The sequence below is a fragment of the Cyprinodon tularosa genome, unplaced genomic scaffold (genome assembly GCF_016077235.1).
Source record: "Cyprinodon tularosa strain WSP-4 unplaced genomic scaffold, ASM1607723v1 ctg184, whole genome shotgun sequence".
Taxonomy (NCBI): Eukaryota; Metazoa; Chordata; class Actinopteri; order Cyprinodontiformes; family Cyprinodontidae; genus Cyprinodon; species Cyprinodon tularosa.
The window spans coordinates 657,499-678,428 of NW_024038639.1; the positions used below are offsets into that span (position 1 = coordinate 657,499).

General features: G+C 37.4%; 1 protein-coding gene across 3 annotated transcripts in view; it reads left to right on the forward strand.

Annotated features, from left to right (window-relative positions):
- Positions 1-20,930, forward strand: part of bbs9 (Bardet-Biedl syndrome 9) — a 233,847-nt gene that overhangs the window by 51,137 nt on the left and 161,780 nt on the right. For 2 of the 3 annotated variants that reach the window (XM_038282486.1, XM_038282487.1), the window contains exons 15-16: positions 9,687-9,701; positions 19,498-19,638. In XM_038282486.1, coding sequence (XP_038138414.1) covers positions 9,687-9,701; positions 19,498-19,638 — 156 coding nt within the window. The remainder of the gene's footprint in view (positions 1-9,686; positions 9,702-19,497; positions 19,639-20,930) is intronic. The other variant, XM_038282488.1, reaches the window with a different exon arrangement.

The following is a 20,930-nucleotide window of genomic DNA, read 5'->3' on the forward strand; positions in this document are numbered from 1 at the left end:
AATTGGTATTAAAATGTCTTTAATCAGTCTTTCGTAGGTCCTAATTTCAACATCATAAATAGGATTATTTTTAATTACGATTTATTTTTGTAATCTAAATATAACGTTAAAATGTACATTTTTTTATTTTGTTATAAAAAAAAAAAAAATAACGGCTCGCCATTATTGCGATAGCATTATTGCGTTGTTGCGGCCGGGACATTTTCGAGATGCACCATTAAATTTTTGTCTAGAAAATATGAGCAAGTGTAAATGTAACCAAAATTGTCTCCAGCCAAGGGTTTTCTCCATGGCTAAAACCAGGGAACATACATGAGGCTCAGTGGATTTTGTGCAAGAAGTCTTTCAAGCTCAGAACGATGGGATTTAAGGCAGTGGAGTCACACATGCGAAGCACGAAACACAGAGCGTCAAAATGGAGTTACTGAGAAACAGCCGGTATTTCTCAGTTTTGTTTCACCCTTGTCTCTGCAACGCCTCCACTTATCACCAAATCAAACATACTAAAACGATAATAAGAAAAATAGCTGCAAAAAAGACTTGCACTGGTTATGTTGTGGCTTTAAACTGATTTGTTTTGTTCCCTGCTAAAACAAAGTTTGTGAATTAAGTTAAATAATTATTAAAATATATCTGTCATTTGTGTGTTTTTAGCTTTCTTCCTGTATGGGAAGTTTTTCAAAATTTGAAACATTAGTGCAGTGGTTTATGGTAAAATAAACCTTTGGGTTAAGTTGTCGCAAGCAGGTTTTTCTTGTGTTTCTTGTGAATTTGGTCTTAAATTTTTATTTCAAGTGGCATTAAAAAGTCTTAAACAGTCTTGAATTTAACTTGCCTTATGCTGTAGGAACCCTGTTATATGTTTGTTTGGCCTCACAGTAGAGCAGCTGACTTCTCAGCCTGTAAGGTGTTGATTGTGCTAAGAGGAATGACTGTTTTTGAGGTGAGTTTTGCATTAGTGCTGTGATTCATTTCTCTGACGCAAAAACAATCCACAATCTACCAATCTTTAAGTTTAAGAACTGAAGATAATAAATGTGATCCACCTATATTTACTCTGAGTCAAACAGTCACACCTAATTTTCTGCAGCATATGAGGGTTTTCTTTTGGCACTGATTATTTTACTTGACTCTTCCACAAGGTAGAAAACTGATAAATGCTAAAAGCTTTGTTGGGGTATGTTTACAAGTACTGTCAGAATATATATATATAAATTATTCAGTTTTTTATGCATTTCTTTATGTAAAAGGACACCTGACATCGATAGAGAAATATAAAAATGTCCCCGTTAGCTGGAATATTAGAATCAAAAGCGTTATGAAGTTAACAGCTCTCTGGTCTATAACATCGAGCATTGTGTGACAGGGCTGAACACCATCTGCGTACGGAGAACTCCACTGGCGAAATGACATCTGGGCTCTTTCCAGGCGAGCCCAGTTCATCCCTTCGCTGCCTGCAGGCATCTGTTTCCAGGTTCTGCAATACTTCTGGAAGATATAACTTTCCAAAGCAACAGAACCACTCTTTATTTTTAAATGTCACAGACCTCCTTTACAGAGAAAAAAAAGGAAAAGAAAAGAAATCTGCATTTGTTCAAAAATCAGGTCATGAAAAAGGCTTATGTTTTGTGCTATTGTTTCCCCTGGATTACATTTGCTTTGGCAGGCATCTGTTGGCAGAACAGTTTTCCTCCCCAGAAGCACAGTTAATGTGAAATGTCTGGAAATATTGGGAAGTGTTTCTTTCTTGTTAAGGGTTATTGTGATGCTATAAATAGATTAAAATAAGGATTCTGGGGTATTTCAATGGGCTCTAAAAAGAACAGCAGCTGAAGGAGAGCTTGTTGGAAAGCGATTTTGTATTTTGGAAGAGATTGTTTGGGTGTTTGGCAGTTTAAAAAAACTGTTATTTAAGATGGAAAGAAGAGAGAAGTGGGTTATTTTCCCAACAGAGCAGGTGCTGAGCTACATTCAGGTGGAAATATGTATGAATAAACTGAGAAATATGTTTTAATTAAGACCCTAAAGCAGTCAGAAGACAAGTTACGGAAAGACTGGGGAAGGCAGGAAGGACACCACTTAATATGTAGAGAAAGAAACAATATATTAGGAATAAAACAACGACGAGAAAAAAAAATGGACAATGGATCATTGTTATTTTCATTACATCATCCTTGACATTTTTGTAGTGCAATGGCGCTATTATCTTTGTTCATTTAGTCACATTGTTTGTAGTAATAATCAAACATTTTTGTTGCTGTTCTTTTAAGAGCAGTTTTCTCAATTTTTTTGGTTACTTTCAATTTCTGGAAGGAAGCAAGTTATGAAGGATAAGTAGTTTTTTTTCAAACTTAACAGTAAATTCTAGACTTTGGTTTCTCCATTTAACAGTGTAAAATTTACAATCCATGGATACATGTTATTAAAACGTGTTTTACTACCTATATCACTCTCAAAGAACTCTGCATTCAGGGATACATAAAGGTTAAATTGTCCTAAAAGATAAATGATTTGGTAATTTTTTATTTGCTTTCCCTTTTCCGATCAATAAGGTGTTTTTTAATTAAATTAAATAATTTAAAGAGCATGAGGAAACCAAAGATGTTTCAGGTAAATGTGCTTCTCTCGACATCAGTGAGAGAGTCATTTGAAATCAAATCCTTGAATTTCCAAAGCTTGGAGCATCCTTTCGCCACAAGTGAGGTTTTACCCTCATTAATGCAGCTTTGAACAAAACTGAATGCTAATTAAAAGATAACAATTGGAAGTATAAACCTGATCTATTTCCAGCTACCAACCCATTATCAAGACTAGGGGTGTAAATCACATCCATCATGGCGATTCGATTCAGTATCGATTTCCTGACCCAACGATTCGATTATTTTCGATACTCAAGAATACACCACGATTCGATTCGATTAATCGATTCATTTAAAAAAAAAAATTTTTTACACCTTACAGGCATAACAAAGTTTCAAGTTTGAAATAAATCAATGAAAGCTGTAATATCATTATGCTTTTTTTTATTAAAAACAACAGCAAATAACAGAAGTAGAAAAGTTGCATCAAAAAATACTGCAAAAATGCTGCACAAAATCAGTGCAATGAGTGCAATGCAATACCTCGGCTCCAGACGTCCCGCCCCCTTGAGAGACGCTCCGCTACTCCTCTCCCAAATTGTAGCTGACCGCAAACAGTGCCGCAGACAGGAGGCCGGCTTGTTTTGTTTTTATGAACGAAATTGCAGGAAACAACTCGTGAAGTTTGACCCGCTAGAAGAGCGAGGTGCACGAGAACGCTGGGACCATTTTTCCACCTGGATCTCCGCTCTTTTTGGCCCTCATGTCCCTCCGTCGTCGGACTAAACTCGCCCCCACTTCCTCTCCGCCTCGGCCGTATCTAGATCCACAGCGTGTAGCACAGACCACGCTTCAATATTGAGCATAATTTAAAAATGTCTGTGTCAAGCTTGCTGCAACACACTGCTGTAAGAGTATAAACAGCAAGCGAGGTAGGAGGGCAAAATAGGTTTAGCGCCACCGCAGCATGGGAGGGAGAAATACGCCCAGGAGCAAATGGATAAAAATAGATCGGAGGAAAAAAAAAAACATGAATCGATTCTCTTGCGGACGTGTCGATGCATCGGATCGTCGGCTGTTGGATCGATGCATTGATGCAAAACGATTATTATTTACACCCCTAATCAAGACCACATTTGACCTTTTTAGTTTGTTGACTGTTCCACAACGGTAAATCTGAAGGGCTTTGTTAAACTGACTTTTCTTATTCTGATAAATATCCATAAATATCCATCTGTTCCCATAGTTACTAATGACATCAGTGCTTCCTTTGGTTTGCTACTGTCAGACTTCTAGAAATTCCTCAAACAAAACAAAGAAAAGCTTTTCCTGTTCTTGTATAAGCAGTGTTTTCAGGTCAGAAAAACAGATCCTAGCTAAGATCAATAAACATAGGGAACGACACAAAAGATTTACTGCGGCAATGAGAATTATAAAGTCGACATAATTTATTTCAGAAACTTAAAGAACATACTTTTTGCCACCAGCTGAGTACCAAATGCTGTCCATATACCTAATTAAAGATAAGGCATTTTATAACGAGGCTGAAACACTTTCTGTTTTTCCTTTTGCCTAAACGCAGCTGTCCAACAGACCTCATCAGTCTTTTGCTCATTTCACAATTGCCTCTTCCTGTTAATATCTTCAGTCTCTTGTGAGAGATTGAGGGAGTATCTAATTAGTCCTTATATACAGTGAAGAAGTACACTGACATGGAGAGGGCAGTAGGATGACAGCAACTCAGCAACAGAACGATTACCTCCTCCTTTGTTCAAGGAGGAACTGCCAGAGACTTCCGAAGTAAACTCCAGCAGGCCACTAATGGGCATCTTACTGATATAACTGTCTGGAAAAGACTCCATGGGGGTTGTATGAGGGCCCAACATCCTCGAATGGGGACCCCACACTGTGCAGGTTGATTTGAAGAGCAGATTCACACAAAGCAAACATGAAGGACATGGCAGAGTCTAGAGACACTTTGGAGAATAAAAGCTGCCTTCAGTATCCTTCAGTATGTCTGGTTTAGCAACAGGTCAATAATGCTGAAGGGATTTTATTTGGCAGGCTTCATGCGCTAGGAATGAGAACCTCAGACCCATTTTGAAACCATATGCTGGTGCAGTGGACCCTTGGTTTCTTATCGGAGGACAAGCTCCATGTGGCTGAAGTGTGTTAGCAGTTCCTGCATGATAAAGGCATCAATGTATGTTCTGAATCCAATTGAACACATCTTGGATATCATGTCTCGTCCCACCGACCAAAACCACGTTGCACCAGAGTCTGCCCTAGAATGACTAATGCTTTGATCCAGATCTAGGAGGGGTTGCCACAGCAGATCATCTGTCTCCTCATTAGGAGCATACTCAGACTCTATAGGGAGGTCCTACAGGCACATGGAGGCCGCACTTTTAGATTTTTAAATTAATACCTCCTTCGAATAAGCAATGTCATATAGATTGATAATTTTTGTTATGTTGTGCTCAAGCCACTCCACTATTGTAATGAAAAACATTCTTTGACTCCAATGTTGTATTCCTGAGATTTGGGATGTTTGACTTTAGGGTTCCTTTTATTTTTTTGCATGACAGCACATGCAGCACAGGGTGTAGAAAAGGACACAGCACTACTACACCAGTCTTACAGTTAATAAACATTTTACCAAGGCTTTAGATAGTAAATATGCCCGTTTTCAAATCCTTCACTATTAAAGCAAAAACTTGTTCTGACAGAACGGCTGTTGGGGTGGTAAAAAATATATTTTTCAACAGCAGTTGTTCTGTGAAAATTGAAGGCATTGCCTCTTGCTTCATTAATGTTCCCAAAATTATTCCCATAGAAATAGTCCTGGGGCGTCTATTATTCACCTTATATGTTAATAATCTTTATCAAAGAGCATTGGACTCAGATATACTTTTCTATACCAATAACACTGTGTTAGTGTTACTATGTATTCCACTGGATAAACAACAAAGGCACCTCAACAGCTTCAACGATACTTTTACACTGTTTTTTTTTTTCTCTCTATCAATAGCTTAATAGTTTCAAGATTGATTCAGTGATTGAATATCAATACCTCTGAATCTTGATCATTGACTTTCACTTTAATATTTGTGTCAGAGTTGGTGATATAAAATAAAGCTCAATCTGAGATTTTTCTTTCAAATTATTCTTTCTTTATTTTGAATAAAAAAATATTATTTAGCAACTTTTATTTCATTTGTTTTTTTTAACAACAGAGGTGTAATAATATAGCCAAAGTGATTAACTTTTCCTGATGCATAAAGATGCAATCAGAGAGTGTGTTACCATGCCAACAGGCTGTCAGATAAACACTGTTTTAGATGCTCTGAAACTTTATTTCCACCGGGCCAAGCCATTTTGTAGTCTCTTCCAACGGTAAGATGCCAAATGGCGTTCTGTAGAAGCATTTATCATTTTCTATGTCTTCCAGTGCTAATCTGCAGTCATGCCTCATCACCTCTTATCCGCAAAATGCTGTCCTGGCTTATGAGGAATGCATCATTTCGTATTCACTGCCACCCAGGGATGATGATTACACTTCCACACCACCCAGCCCCACATAACGCAATCCCACCCTGAGGCTACTGCGTCCTTCTCTAAGCTCTACAAAGGCTTTGACATTTAAGAAGACTGTTGACTCCTTAAAACCTTCAAAGGCGGCCTGATGATGGCAAGAGATGTTACAATCTAGAAAGAATTTCATTAGTGCCTCTCTGTGATTTTCCTAATACCTTGAGAGTGGGCTTTCCACAAACACACTCGAGTGGGATCAAGTAGTCGCGTTTGGCATTAACAGTTCATTTTTAGATCTTATACACACAGAATATGTTCATTTGAGTGATTGATAGAAGCTTTCAAATTATACTTTCCATACTCATGGCCAGCCATGATTCATTGGTTGCTATGCCAAGTAAAAACCAAAGATGCTCGCTGACCGTCTTTTCTTTTTTCACTTTTTATGGTAGTTGGGAGGACGACCAACATCTCCACATACTCATATCTCCCTGCAGCTTTTTATCGGATCCTAACTTTGTAGAATACGAAGTTTCCTTTTGAAAATAATCTCTGTACACTGAAAAAAATAGAAATCGAGATCTGTCATTTTTTTCTTAAAATAAGTGCCTTTGTTCTTGGGTTGAGGAGGTAAAAGAGACATTTTGTAAATAGAACAAGGCAGTTTACATTTGAAATAAGAAAACACAATTGCATTGTCTTGTTTCAAGTGCATATTGTCTCATTATCTTATTTTAAGAGTAAAAATACTCATTCCATTGGCAAACAATGTCATTTATCTACTCAAATAAAGGATAAATATACCTTACTTAAGAAATGTTCACTTATTTCTAGATTGTTTTTCCAGTGTAGGTGTTTCTCATTACCTCTACAAGGGCGATCACATTTCTAGCTCTCTTATAAGTGAGCAATGTATAAAAAAAATTGTTTAAAAGATTTTAGATGAATAAAAGCCTGCTGGCCTATGAATATGTGACTCAGAAATGCTTTTTAATCTTTATTCTGATTTATTAAATTTTTTCCCTTATTTTCTAACAGCATGTGCTACTTTCCTGGCTTTAATGAAAAGGAGCTGAGGCCTTTATGTTTTTATTATATTGTTAAAGCCTTTTATTTAAAGGCACACTATGCAACATTTTTCAGTTAATTAATGTGTTCCATAACGTTTTGGATGATTAAATGAGTCATTTCAGGTTGAACAAAGGTATTCTCGGCCGCCCTGGTGGTCTGTGGGGGAAATACCGCACTTGCAAGTGCAGGAGCACCGGCCCGCACCCACAGGCTCAGAAGTTTCGCGAGAGTCGGTCTTGCTTTACGGCGAGAACTGCTACACGCCTCCACTTAAAAGCATGCTCATTGCTAGCACAGTGGCGATCTTTGTGCAGTGCTGCTTTCACACCGGACGCAGCAAAAGCAGCAAAATCGCGTCTGCTGCTTCATTTTTACTGCTTGCGTTCGCCTGTCTGCTAAGCTCAAAACAACCGCGCCTGGCTTGACGGAGAAACCAGGAGAACAGCTGTGCATATTTACGACAGTGCACTTTTATTTTCGCCCTCTGGGGGGAGCCTCGCTGGAAAATCATCACCGGTTGCATAGTTTACCTTTAACAGAGAGTCATTTTTGTGTGATATGTTAACATGATTTTTTTTACGCATCTTCATCATGTAGTTCTTTAAAAATGTTACAATTATTTTCACTTTCATACAGAAATATTCAAAAATCTTTATCGCTCTTATATTTTAGCTGATACTGACCCAAATTTGAAATTTGGTAATTTTTTTGGATTGCTAATTTCAACAGAACAAATCAGTTTAATGAATATTCTGTTCCTCAACAGAAAGAAGAGTAGTGTTACCTTCCACCTGTTTACACGATGAGGTCTTCTTCTCCTGCAAATTCTTTGTGGGATTTGGCCTCATGCTGAAGAAGAAGACAGAGAAATATTTTGCCTCCTTGTTCTGTTTGCTGTGACCGCATTTTGGAAAAAGTACATTTTAGGTAGATAGTTGTTTGTGTCTGAAAGGGATTCTTTAAAAAAATCTCCTATTTAATTCTGTTTTATTTTTGTTTCTCTTCTTTTGTTTCTGTCTGATTGCTAGCTAAGCTGTATGTCACGTAATAAAACAAAACAACAACAAAAAAACTGTTGACTGATAAAGATATTATTGATCAAAATTCAGGTCAGACACAAGATCGGAAAAATACTGTATGAACAAAATTTGGAAGGAAGAAAGAAGAAATACCTCCTTATAAGCTCTTGGACACTTTGGCATCATAAAAATTTCACAATGGCCAACCTTTGTCCTATTTTAACTTTCTCTTATGTGTCAAAATGTAAATAACACATTTTGCATAAATAAAACTGTGTAACACCCTCCTAAACATTTTAAAACTGAAGGCACCACCAGGAAACCTGGACTTGGTTTCAGCGTTGTCTCATTGTGCGCCCAGCAACAGCAGGAATCACTTGGATGTTGTCAAATTTAATGATCCACATGACTGTTAAGAGGAGATATGTCATTTTCTTTATATCGCCATCAAGGATTCATTTTATGGTTTTGTCAGTTTTCAATTTGGTGAACACTGAAGATGCCTCTAAACAAATTGGAGAAGTCGTCACTTTTTTCCTTAAAGTGTAAATTAGGTTATGGTAAAAGAGCACAGCAGAGGTTTGAAGGGAAACAGAGGCAGCCCTACTTAAGCATGACTTTCATCAATGTTGACGAGGGAAGTTTTTCACTTGCCACCTTATTCCCTTTTCTATTGGCCTGCATCTCATCCATCTGCTTCCTATTCGTCTCTAAAGGAAATCGTCTTTAAGCAGTCTAATCAGAACCTAATCTTCCTGGATTACGTTCCTGTGGCTTAAAGGTTAAAGAAGCAGCAGCCATGCTTTTAAATCCCACAGGCAGCTGGAAAACACGTCTCTGAGGAGCTGGGAAGAAGATGCTCCGTCTTGTGTCATTCCTTCTAAACGACCCATGTGTTGTTAAGACGTGTCCGCGGTCTGACAGACCATGAGGATTTCAGATTTATACTCTATAGTTTAAGTTGTAGAAACATAAAGTTGACGTTCATGGGTTGAACAAGTTTTATTTGTATATAAAGGCAGTTAAAATAATAAAACATTATCTGTCTTTAACCAAAGTCCTGATTTACTAGAGTAAAACTCTTGATACAGACCAATTTACTGAGAAATGTTGTTTTATTCTGTCAGACAAGTTTGCCATAAAGTAGATGCCTGTTTTTTTTTTTTTTTTTTTTTTTTTTCAGGATGCCAATTCATTACTATTTCAGCTTTTTTTTTTTATTTAGTCGCTTTCTTCTCCTTTAGCTACACCATTTTATTGTGGGAAAAAAAGTGGAAAAATTCAGTATATTCAAATATTAATGGGATGCGTTTGATGTTGTCTTTAGTATATTTATATATTTATATTTATTTTTTATGAGTCAGTGGATTGCCATTAAATATAAGCAATCGAAGAGAGCATTGGTTCTTTATTGTATCTTTGGTGGGGGTTTTTTAGGATTAGTTTTTAAAATGTTTACTTCTTCTCTCCCTACTTTCTGCAGAACTTAATCCCAAAGGTAAGTTTTTCTGTTAGTATTCCCGACTAGACTAGAACAAGTAGAAACATGTTCAGCCTTTATTAAACGACAAATATTTCCACTAGATCCATGCGTAGCCACTGTATGCTGCATTTTAAAATATTGTCTCGGAATCCAACATTTTAGCTTTTGAAAATATACCAATCATCGATAATACTTTAAATACTTTCCAAACACGCACACTGCAGTATATACAGGAAGAGACTGCTGTAGAGTGTTTATGTTCCTGTCATATGATACGTGGAATACGTCTCTCACCCCAGCACACGTTTCCTCTCTCTCAGGAAAATGTAAATATGCATTTTTATCAATTTATTCTTTCATATTCTATGAAGTTTATGGAGTAATATCATATTTCTCACATGCATCACTTAACAGACCCAAATAAGCTCTTATGTTTCAGCACACATTTTGTCACCAGCATTTCTATGGCTGTCTTTGTTGGCTCCCCTTGTATTTTCTGGTAATTTTAATGCACTAAGTCCTAAAGCCTTATCCATCAACCCAAACCCTAATTTCCTTCCTATAGTATTTTTAGAATGACCTTTAAGTTGTTGTTTGCCTAGATACCAGCAGTACCTTGTAGTCATTTTTAGTTTGTTTACTTTGATGCAAAGGAGGATCTGCTGTTATCTGGTATGGACCTTAGAGGCTCTGAATCCTTAAACTTCCACTAACACTCATGGAACATTCAGTTCTTTAAGGATTTAGCACCAATTCACAACAAATGGTTCCCTTAGGGCACATTCCTTTTCATTTAAGACCAAAGGGTCCCGTTCTGACTGGACCCGTTTGTCCAGATAAATGCTTGTTCTTTTAAGATTTAGTTCAATTCAACACATTCCATCACAGTCAAATTTGGTTTATCTTTAAATGCTAATTTCTTTGAATTCCTGACTTTTTAAGAACTTATCAACCAAGGAGAACCAGACTAGGAGTACTTTCTATGGGTAAAGAAAACTGTTAACACAAAGTTAATTGCAGGAAAAACTTTGTCAGTGGTCATCTAGGAAAGAAGTAGCACTTTTTACTGGGGATAAAATGCAAATAAATTACTGTTCATAAAGAATCCGTGTATCATTACTTTTTACATTGGAAACCTACAATTTAAATATGAGATTTTTAATTTTTAATTTTATTTCACTTTGTAATATATTATAGACATTTGAAGAACAGTTCCTTTTGGATTTACTCAATGCAGTACTAAATTGCATAGATAAAAAAAAAGAATATAAAAAAATATAACTTTTTTTATATTTTTATAATAAAAAGAATTTATCTAAAAAAAAGTCTATTCTATCTAAATTTCAATTGCTCATTGTTTCATACGGAAAATTATTATAAGGAAATGGTTCACAGATTATACAGGTTCATTTCACTAAACCAAAATACAATTTCTTTCATTAATCCAATATATACAGTTAAAGAAAAAAAATTTAATATCCTGATCAAAAAATAGAGATGCATTTCTGATCATATTAATTAGCAAAAAACTCCATGATTGCTTTTTCAGAAATTAAAGTTATATATGGATGATAAAAATATGTTATTAGTGCTAAAATGTTGTTTTGGGGTTACACAATTTCTAACCAAAAACTCCCCAGCAGACATTGGCAGCCTTCACAGGAAGATAAACCCTGAAAGATCATTGAAACATACAGACTACTGATGTTAAAACACAGAATCTGAAGCTCTTCAGATCCAGTGGAACGCTAACTCTGTCAGCGATGATTTGGGGAGCCACGTCACCTGTTGGGCAAAAATCAGGCAGCCTTGTACAATGAAATCTGAGAAGCGTTTTGAAGATGTTGGTTTCATTTTCCATCAGGACTTGGCTCCTGTCCACACTGCCAAAGGCACCAAAGATTAGCTTAGTGAAATCATGGTCCTCGATTTACCAACAAACTCGATACAGAATGGCATAAATCAAGAGAGGGCATGGAGCCAATAATGCAGGAGAGTTGAGCAAAACCAGCTTAATGCCACAAGGCATTGATGCAGCCGGGAGCAGGAGTCCCAGCATACGCTCTATGGTACATAGGCATACTTTTTGGTACGGCATTGAAGATCTTCTCTATCTTACGTAAAAACTAGTTTTTTTCAACTGAACTTCATTCCACCTCTAAAATACATTTTAATCTGTTTGAGATGCACCTAAGATGTTGATACATATGAACACAGAAGCGCTGAGCCACTCTATAGCAATATGGGACACACTTAACAGCATCAGCATTAATCATAGGAGCAACGGACCGAAGCAAAGAAACAACATAAGAAAGCAACAGATGAAAATTCTCTGGAGAGTAGATGAGAAAAGGAGGATATATCCTTTTCTTTCCTTTAATGTTCATTACTTTACTCATGGAAATGGGCATATATATAATATATAATAAATAAAAAAAATACAAGAATGAATATGGTTTTAATTGTCTCTATATTAAACTAAAGCATGCAGAAAGTCTCATAGAAGTGAAGTAGGTAATGCGTGACAGCTGCATGTGACCAAACCTTTTGAGGAGTGGAATGTGCAGGGATTGTTTCTTTTTATTGTTTTCCCTGTGGCCCACAGAAAAAAAAAACCCTAAAGAGCATGTGCAGATTGCATCTAGTTTTCCACACATATCTTTTATACCCACACAGATACGCCAGAGGTTACATCATTGCAGCTGTGGATCGAACCTCATCCTGCACACAGTGTCTTCTGCTCGTGTTTCATCATTTCTCTTCTATTCACTGTACCTGTTGCAGACACATGCACACATAAGCAGATTTAAGCTAAAGGGATTAATCTTTAATACAACTTAGTTTCATCAATCTAGATAAAAAAAAGAAACTAATCACTAAACTTCAATAGCATGCAATTGCACGACAATGCATGACGATAATGCATGTAATTGCTTTTCTACCTCTTTTTTTTATTAATTATTAATTTTCTTTCTGCCTCCTGAGCTCCTACCACGGGTGAAGTACACTATTTATTGAAAAAGTTTATTGGTTGTCTATATCTGAGTTTGCCCTGCTTGCTATAAGCACTATGTGTTTCCAGCCTAGGGAAAACCTAGCAGGTTTACTCTTTGAATTAGATATATGATCAAGGTTTTTCCGATCCATTCCGATGCCAATACCTGAGCCTATCAGCTGATATCCAATAATGATCCTATTCAACAGCCGAATCAATGAACTGGCCATATGAGTAAAGACTTTAGCCTTGACATAAACATTGTTAAAAAAGGAACAAATTAACATAGATATAAATGTACTTTATATTGTTTTTTAACCAATAGAAAGCAAAAAGAAATGAGTTCCACATAAAGTGGAATCGCCGAAATCACCGATATGCTTCGGAGCCAATATCCCATCCAGGTTTCAGATCTGTGCATCTCTAGATTTTGCTTTGTTGCTTTCCAAAAGCACATGTATTTTACTTTGCCACCATGTCTGTCTTCCTGTCAGACTGACATGACCTCCGAATAGCTGTGTAGGTTTAACTGAAATAGAGCGGGACTCGATCCTAATATCTGAAGTTGTAGCTCCGACCTCCTGCTCCTACCCCCCATCCCTTCAGCTTTTGCAGGGTCAACAGAAAATGTTCAACAAATTCTGTATTTTTGTTAAATGCGCAAAGTGGGCTTTGTTTGCGTGTCTTTTCACAAAAGATTGTGGGAGACCGTAAGCTCGTAACGGCGGTTAGGAACATCAGAAGCAGTCAAAAGCAGTGCGCTTTCTATCACGCTGCTTCCTTCTCCTACCATCTTCCTTACTGCCAGCAAGAGGTGGAAAATCCAAATCCTGCCGAGTTTTTCTTCCTCCTTTTGACTTGACCAGGTGATGAGCACCCAGTCTGTGTTTTGGAGCTCGAGATGGAAATGTTTGGAATGAATCTCTGTATAGGCTTTTTATTTTCCGGACCTGGATTATCTACATTTGCTGCCAACACTAATCGGATGGCACTTATTAATGTGACCAACTGCAGAAGAAGTGTACCTGTGTGACGAGAAATAAAAAACCTATAAGCAGACCTAGAGTGTGTCTGATTGTTCTGAGAGGATAGAATTAAATGCCGGGTTCTGAGATTTTTGAGGCGTTATAGCTTTCCGTAATTGAACTACAAGCTCAGCAGTTCATAGTTTGGCTTCCAGCGCCACAGAATCAGAGAGCAGGCAGAAATTAGCATCCACCGACACTATCTGCTGCCTAGAGCTGCTGTCCGTCCTACAGGCTTATATGCAGTAAGTTCAGTTTGCTATAATTTGATGAAATGACGTGTTTGACTGTTAAGATAGACGCTGATCGGAGCACTGATTTAAAAAAAACCCACGCTTCTCAGTCTGAATTCTGTTTTATTCCGATTGAACTTATTTCAATCACAATAGTCCAGTTGTTGCATATAAATAAAAATTTTTCATTCAAATTAAGATCTTTATTCCCTTTACTCATGTCCGTGTGAACAAGCTAATGAAGTCCGTCCATTGTTCCTAAATGCTCATTTAGGAGGAATTCATTTTGATATAATTTTCTGTGTTTCCTTAAAAACCCGGAAGATAGCTTGGTTTTGTTTATAAATGATTTGACTAAGCTGGCATTGTTAAGTACTGAATCCATTCATCCATCCATCCATTATCTGACACGCTTGTCCCGAGTGGGGTCGCGAGGGGTGCTGGTGCCTATCTCCAGTCCAAGGGCGTAGGAATATGTTTACAATTGGGGGGGACACATGTCGGAAATCTGAGATTCGTAAATATTCAACAGAAACATGTCTTAAGTACGCTACTTTAAAAAAAGGCTATTTAATCTTTTACTTTATTCCTTTATAAATGTGTCTTGCAAAAATAATGCATTTAAAATTTACATAAGGCATTTGTTCATAAGATGTGAGCATATCACCAAACAAAATGACTGGAGTCTTTTATTAAGCAAAGGGAGATGTCTTTCAAGGGCTTCAGCCCTTGGCATATTTAGTGTCCGCATACGCACTAGAAAATCAAATATTTCAGTTGGATTAAAAACAATTCAGTAGGCCACAGAAGTGCAAAGTTTGATATGTTTTATTTTGTCAAACTTGCAATAATGGTCAAAAATGAATTTATATAGATTGACTGACAGAGGGAGCTGACAGTGTGGTGAAGAATTATGGACAGGGCGCTTTGAGGCATCTGGTTCAAAAACGCATTCTAAATCTTTGGTAGAAATCCATCTATCCTTCCATTTTCTGTACACCCTGTCCCTTAGTGGGGTCGGGAGGTGCTGGTGCGCCAGTCTGTCCCGACCTTTGGTAGAAATGGCGTCTTTAATTCCAATTTGCAGTACAGAACAGAGAAAACTACAGAGTTGTCAATGTTGTGTTAATCTGTTTATAGTCTAAAAAGAGGAGCCAGCAGTTTATTTGAGGAAATAAAGGTGCAGAAGTTAATTAGTTGGTTAATTAGTGGTTGTGCAGCAGTTCGCTGCTAAGAATTAAAATTAATTCTCCCTGTGGTTTTAACTAACGATCAGGAGCGCGGCAGGTATAACATCTGTCCATTTCGGCGAATCAAAACCACACAAAAAATAAAAAATCCCAGACCGGGCTAATTTCAACACAAGTTGTGTAAGGTGACTGTTACTCACACTGACGTTTCTCTTTTTTTTAAATCTGAGTAAGTCCTACTGCTGTTTCAGCCTTTTAGTTGGTGGTGGCATTGTACTGAAATGAGATATATAAAAAAAAAATAAAATTTTGGCTAGCGTGGCAAACATCTAGAGAAAGTTAGCAGTTAAATATTGGATGAGTGATCAGCCCAAGACTACGGAAGAGGATTAGGGCCACTGGAAAAATTTAAGTGATTTTTAAATTTTATTTCAGTTTAATACAGGAAAAAAGTCAGAATTCTGACTTTTTTCACAGAATTCTGACTTTAATCTCATAATTCTGACTTCTTTCTCAGAATTCTGACTTTAATCTCAGAATTTTGGATATTAATGTAGATGGGCACCATGAAGGTAGAAATGTGGAGCACTCAGCTTCACTGATAAAGATGTGAGTTGTTTGAGATGGCCAGTGACATATTGGTGAAAAATTACAGAATTAGGCAACTTTTGATGTGCCCGAGGGGTCCCCCTTATAAATGGAGGAGCAGAAGGTCATTAAAACAAGAGAGCTAGTCTCTAAAACAGACATGGCTATGGCTTGATGCTAACATGTTTGTTTTTAAACATACTTTTGTTATATTACATTTGTGTTGTGTTTTCCAAATAGTGTAGAAAATGAATGGTGGGTTTATAATGTTTACCTTTTATGAGCAGGACAGGAAGCAGAGAAGTGTAGCATTACCTCCAACTAGTTAAACTCATAATTATGAAGTTATTCAACAAATTCCTCAAGTAAAAAAGTGCAACTTTTATTTTTTATTTATTTATTTTTTACCAGATTTGTTGATTAATTTCAGAATTATGTATTCCTTCCAAATTTCCAAATCTGAAGAATTTTTTAAACCAATATCTACATTATTTAACATTTAGTTTGTTTTAGCAGTACTTCCTGTTATATTTCTTTATACGTATATTTTACATTTTCTTGCACAGCAAGCTCAGCAGATTTGAAATTGTGTGCTTGTGTAAACACAAGTAGTCAGTCTTTACTCTAAACATATATTCTGGTTATTTTTTAGTTAGACATTCTTGTTTTTATATATCTGTATAGTACCCCCCCCCCCCAAAAAAAAAAACAAAAAAAAAACACTGTAAATTGATTAGAAATATTAATCATCTGTCAGATTTCTGAGAAAAAAATCAGAATTCTGATATTAAAGTCAGAATTCTGAGAAAAAAGTCAGAAGAAAAAATTCAGAATTCTGAGATTAAAGTCAGAATTCTGAGAAAAGTCAGAATTCTTACTTTTTTACCCATGTTAAACTAAAAAAAAATTTAAAAATCAGTTAACTTTTTTTTTTTTCCAGTGGCCCTAATCCTCTTTCGTACAAGACTAAGATGACTAAACCAAAAAGATTCAGTTTCTATATATGAAAGTGAACTGACAACAAAGACGTTATAAATAGGCAGCATCCCGACAGACCATTTTACCTCTTTCACAAGTTTCTGACTTCTGTATCGCTGTTTCCCTCCCTCCTGAGTGCTCAAACACTCTCACTCAGCAGTTCAGAGAGGGGAGGGGGAGTACAGTGACGTAACGCTATGCTGCGCCTTCAAAATAAAAGCACGCTAGTTAAAAAATGTCAAAATCTAATATTTTGCGGTACAATTTTTTGGGGGGGACATATCCACCTGGCTTTTATATTCGGGGGGACATGTCCCCCCCGTCCCCCCGCTTCCTACGCCGCTGCTCCAGTCAATGGGCAAGAGGCGGGGAATACCCTGGACAGGTCGCCAGTCCATTGCAGGGCAACATAGAGACAAAGAGGACAAACCACCATTTACTCACACACTCACACCTAAGGACAATTTAGAGAGGCCAATTAACAGTCATGTTTTTGGTCTGTGGGAGGAAGCTGGAGTACATGAGAACATGCAAACTCCATGCAGAAATCGAAACCCAGAACCTTGTTGCTGCAAGGCAGCAGTGCTACCCACTGCTCCACTGAGCAGCCCTATGTTTTGAATCCTCACAATAAAAATAAACTGTGCTGAACGGATTTAAATTTTTGTGACTTTATCATTGAATCTGCATAATTTACATGTTCATTCTGTTATCAATTTAATAAATATGAAATGGCTGGATTCATTACTCTAGACCAGTGTTTTTCAATCCTGGTCCTCAAGGCACCCTGCCCTGCATGTTTAAGATGTTTCCCAGCTTTCACACACCTGTTATCAATTGATAGAAGATTATCAGGCTTTGCTGAACTGCAATCATCTGAATCAGGCGTGCTGAACCTCAGAAACATCCAAAACATGCAGAGCAGGGTGCCTTGGGGACCAGGATTGAAAAATACAGATTTAGACCATGCCTACAAATTCTTATCTTGCATTTATTCAAGTAAATTTTAAACCTAAAGTATCTTAACCTTATTTTAAGCTTATGAATCTAACTTCAGTTTCATATCTTGACAAATGCAAAAATCTTCGGAGTATCCAGACAGGATGTAGTTGTCCTTCTAAAAATGCTGTACTACTTTTTAGTCCGCTATTGTCATAAATCATAGTGAGATATGTATGTTATATTTCTTCTCTCAGCATGGATCATATCTGAATGTTTCATTGTCTACATTAAAAAAAGAAATCTTTCAAGCTAGACATTCAAGTTTTATAGCGGAGGATCTCCCTGGAAAAACACTTAAAAAGATGTGAGAACAGAACTGAAGGCTAGTCTTACAGTCCGCCTTCTTTTTCCCTACAGAAAACTAAATCCAAGGATGCAAGCACACTCAGTTTGTCACGATTTAACCTTTTCTTCTAGAATGCAGCAGTTTATTTTCACTACAAAACTGGGCGTTGGGTTTGTAATGAGTGAAAGTCGTAAACTGTTGAAAAGATGGTTCTTCTAAGGCCTGTCAGTTTCCTGACAGTATGATTTATGAAGGATATATAGAAATGCATTTAAAAACGGTTTTGTAAAATGGTTTCAAGATTAAGTCACTATTCTGGTAAGTTTCAGTGTTCAGAGCATATCCTGTAATAGCATATCGGGAGGACTTGAGAGGCAGGATGGGAGAAGAAGAGATTTTAAAACATGAAAAACAAATAATATAAATGAGAATCAGAAACGTAAAAAAAATCCTGTAATTAGTACAGGAGTTGATCATTCACTGTATGTCTAATAAAGTTTATCTGTAATTACAGTGACAAATAGTTTGTGTGGCCTTTAATTAGTGTTTGCTGAATGTGATTTGTTTTTGAACTATTCAGTCATCCAGAATGAAGGGTCAACGACTAAATTAGGCATGTGAAGACTGCAGAAACTGGACCACAGTCTCTCTTTCCTTCAAAACTTGATTCATTTTCCCCTCAGATTTGTTGTTTTTGGCTTTTACCTCTTTCCTTTTTCTTTCACTTTTTGTATTTGAACCAAATTGAATTATTAAAATAATTACATAATAATTGCTTTTTAGGAATGAAAAGGTGCACAGTAGTTGTAGGTAATACTAACTACTTGAAATAAGCTGGGACTTTCCGCAATTAAACCCGCTTCCAAACCTAGCTGTCAATTCCAGTTATTTCTGTTTCAGTCTCCCTGATGCTGTTTTATTTTCATTTTTTTCCCGTTTTACCTCCTCTCCCCTGGTTACTTTGCCTCATCTATGCTTAACAACCCTTTTCCTCCACCTTTCCTTCTTTCTATTATTTTTGCAGAGTCTCGATTTCTGCCAAGATCAGCACTGCTTAAGATCACAGCCTTGTTGTCACTGGACGTACCTCGTCCCCCCCTTAGTTTTTTCCCCCTTTTTCTGCTAAAAAAACTTAAAATTTTTAGAAAATTTCCCTTTCGTATCTTTGACAGACACACCTTCACAGTTGGTGTTGATGTTAAGTCTCTTAGCGCTCAGGTACTCTGTAATCCGAACAGCCTTCGTGCTTTCTGTGCTAACAGATGTTGACCTCTTAGCTGTTTGGAGAAAGAGCCTCAGAGGTGATGTAGTGAGCTTGTTTAATATCACAACAAGCTACCTAAAGAGGAAGCTGGCCTTAAATTAGAGGGTGTTTTTAAAGAAAAGACTATCAAGGGACAAAGACTGTGGAGGAACCAACATTACTGCCACATAATATGTCTGTTGTAGCAATTATGATCATTTTAGTTTAATGGAAAATATATTTTAACACTGAGGTGTTTACTTTTCATTAGGAGTTCCCAGAGTTCTCCAGTCCAGGTTCAATCTTCCTCTGGCTCTGGTGTGTGTTCCTTCATCTCCAGCCAAAGGCACCAAGTTTAAGATCACCGTGGACACCAACCAGCCACCAGTTGACCTCAGCGCTCTCTTTAGGGGTAAATATTGATGTATTGCATATTATATTCATAATTGTATTACGATTATTTTACAAACTCACTCTTTGCATTCATGCGTTTTCTTTTTAAAATATTTCTTTTGTGCACATTTTCCACCTTTTTAGAAGCAGTTTACTTATTTGCACACGTAATTTTTCAGTTTTTCATAATGTTATCTATTCACCCTTAGTTTACAGCCTGCTATTCTTAATTTTTTATATATATCCTTTACATTTGTGTTTTTCATTTGGTTCCTGGTGCTCCTAAATTTCCCCACAATGAAAAAATATAGGATGTTTCTGTTTTGGTCTACTTTGGCAGTGAAGAGGCGTATGACTACATAATAATAATAATAATGAATTTTATTTATCATGCACTTTACATTTGATTTCAAATCTCAAAGTGCTACAAAACAAGTTTAAAAGACCATAACATTAAAAACAGAGTAAAAAGACAGTCATTAAAATCAATACATTAAAAGGCATACGTAGCCTATTAAAAAAAATCTAAAATCAACAATTGTAGGAATTTCTAAAAAGGAAAGTTTTTAGTCCTTTCTTAAAACAATCCACCGTCTGTGGGGCCCTAAGGTGGTCTGGGAGGGCATTCCACAGACGGGGAGCTGCGGCTTCGAAGGCCCTGTCGCCCATTGTTTTTAGCCGTGTCCTGGGTGGGGCCAGACGGTGCTGTTGGCCTGACCGGGTCCGGGAAGAGGTGTGTGGTGTGAGCAGTTCAGTGAGATACATGGGGGCCGCACCGTGCACACAGTGATGGGTGTGCAGAAGAATCTTGTACTCTATACGGGCGTGAATGGGCAGCCAGTGTAAAGTGTGAAGGATGGGAGTGATGTGCTGGTGTTTCCTCACCCTCATCAGGACCCTGGCAGCGCTGTTCTGTACATACTGGAGCTTCTGAAGGCTCCTGCCAGAGATCCCGACGAGGAGAGCGTTGCAGTAATCCAGCCTGGAGGAGACGAAGGCGTGGACGAGCTTCTCTGCAGCAGGGAGGGATAGGGAGGGACGGAGTTTAGAGATATTACGGAGGTGAAAGAAGGACGTTTTGCAGATGGAGGTGACATGATTGTCAAAGGAGAGGTGGGGGTCAAGCTTGACCCCAAGGCTTGTAACAGAGGGAGAGAGGGGAATGGTATGACCACAGAATGAAACAGAGGTGAGAGGAGAGGAACGGAGTTGATGAGGAGTACCAGTTTGGATGGCCTCTGTTTTTGAGGCATTAAGCTGCAGGAAGTTTTGACTCATCCACGCCTTTATATCCTCCAGGCAGGAGCTGAG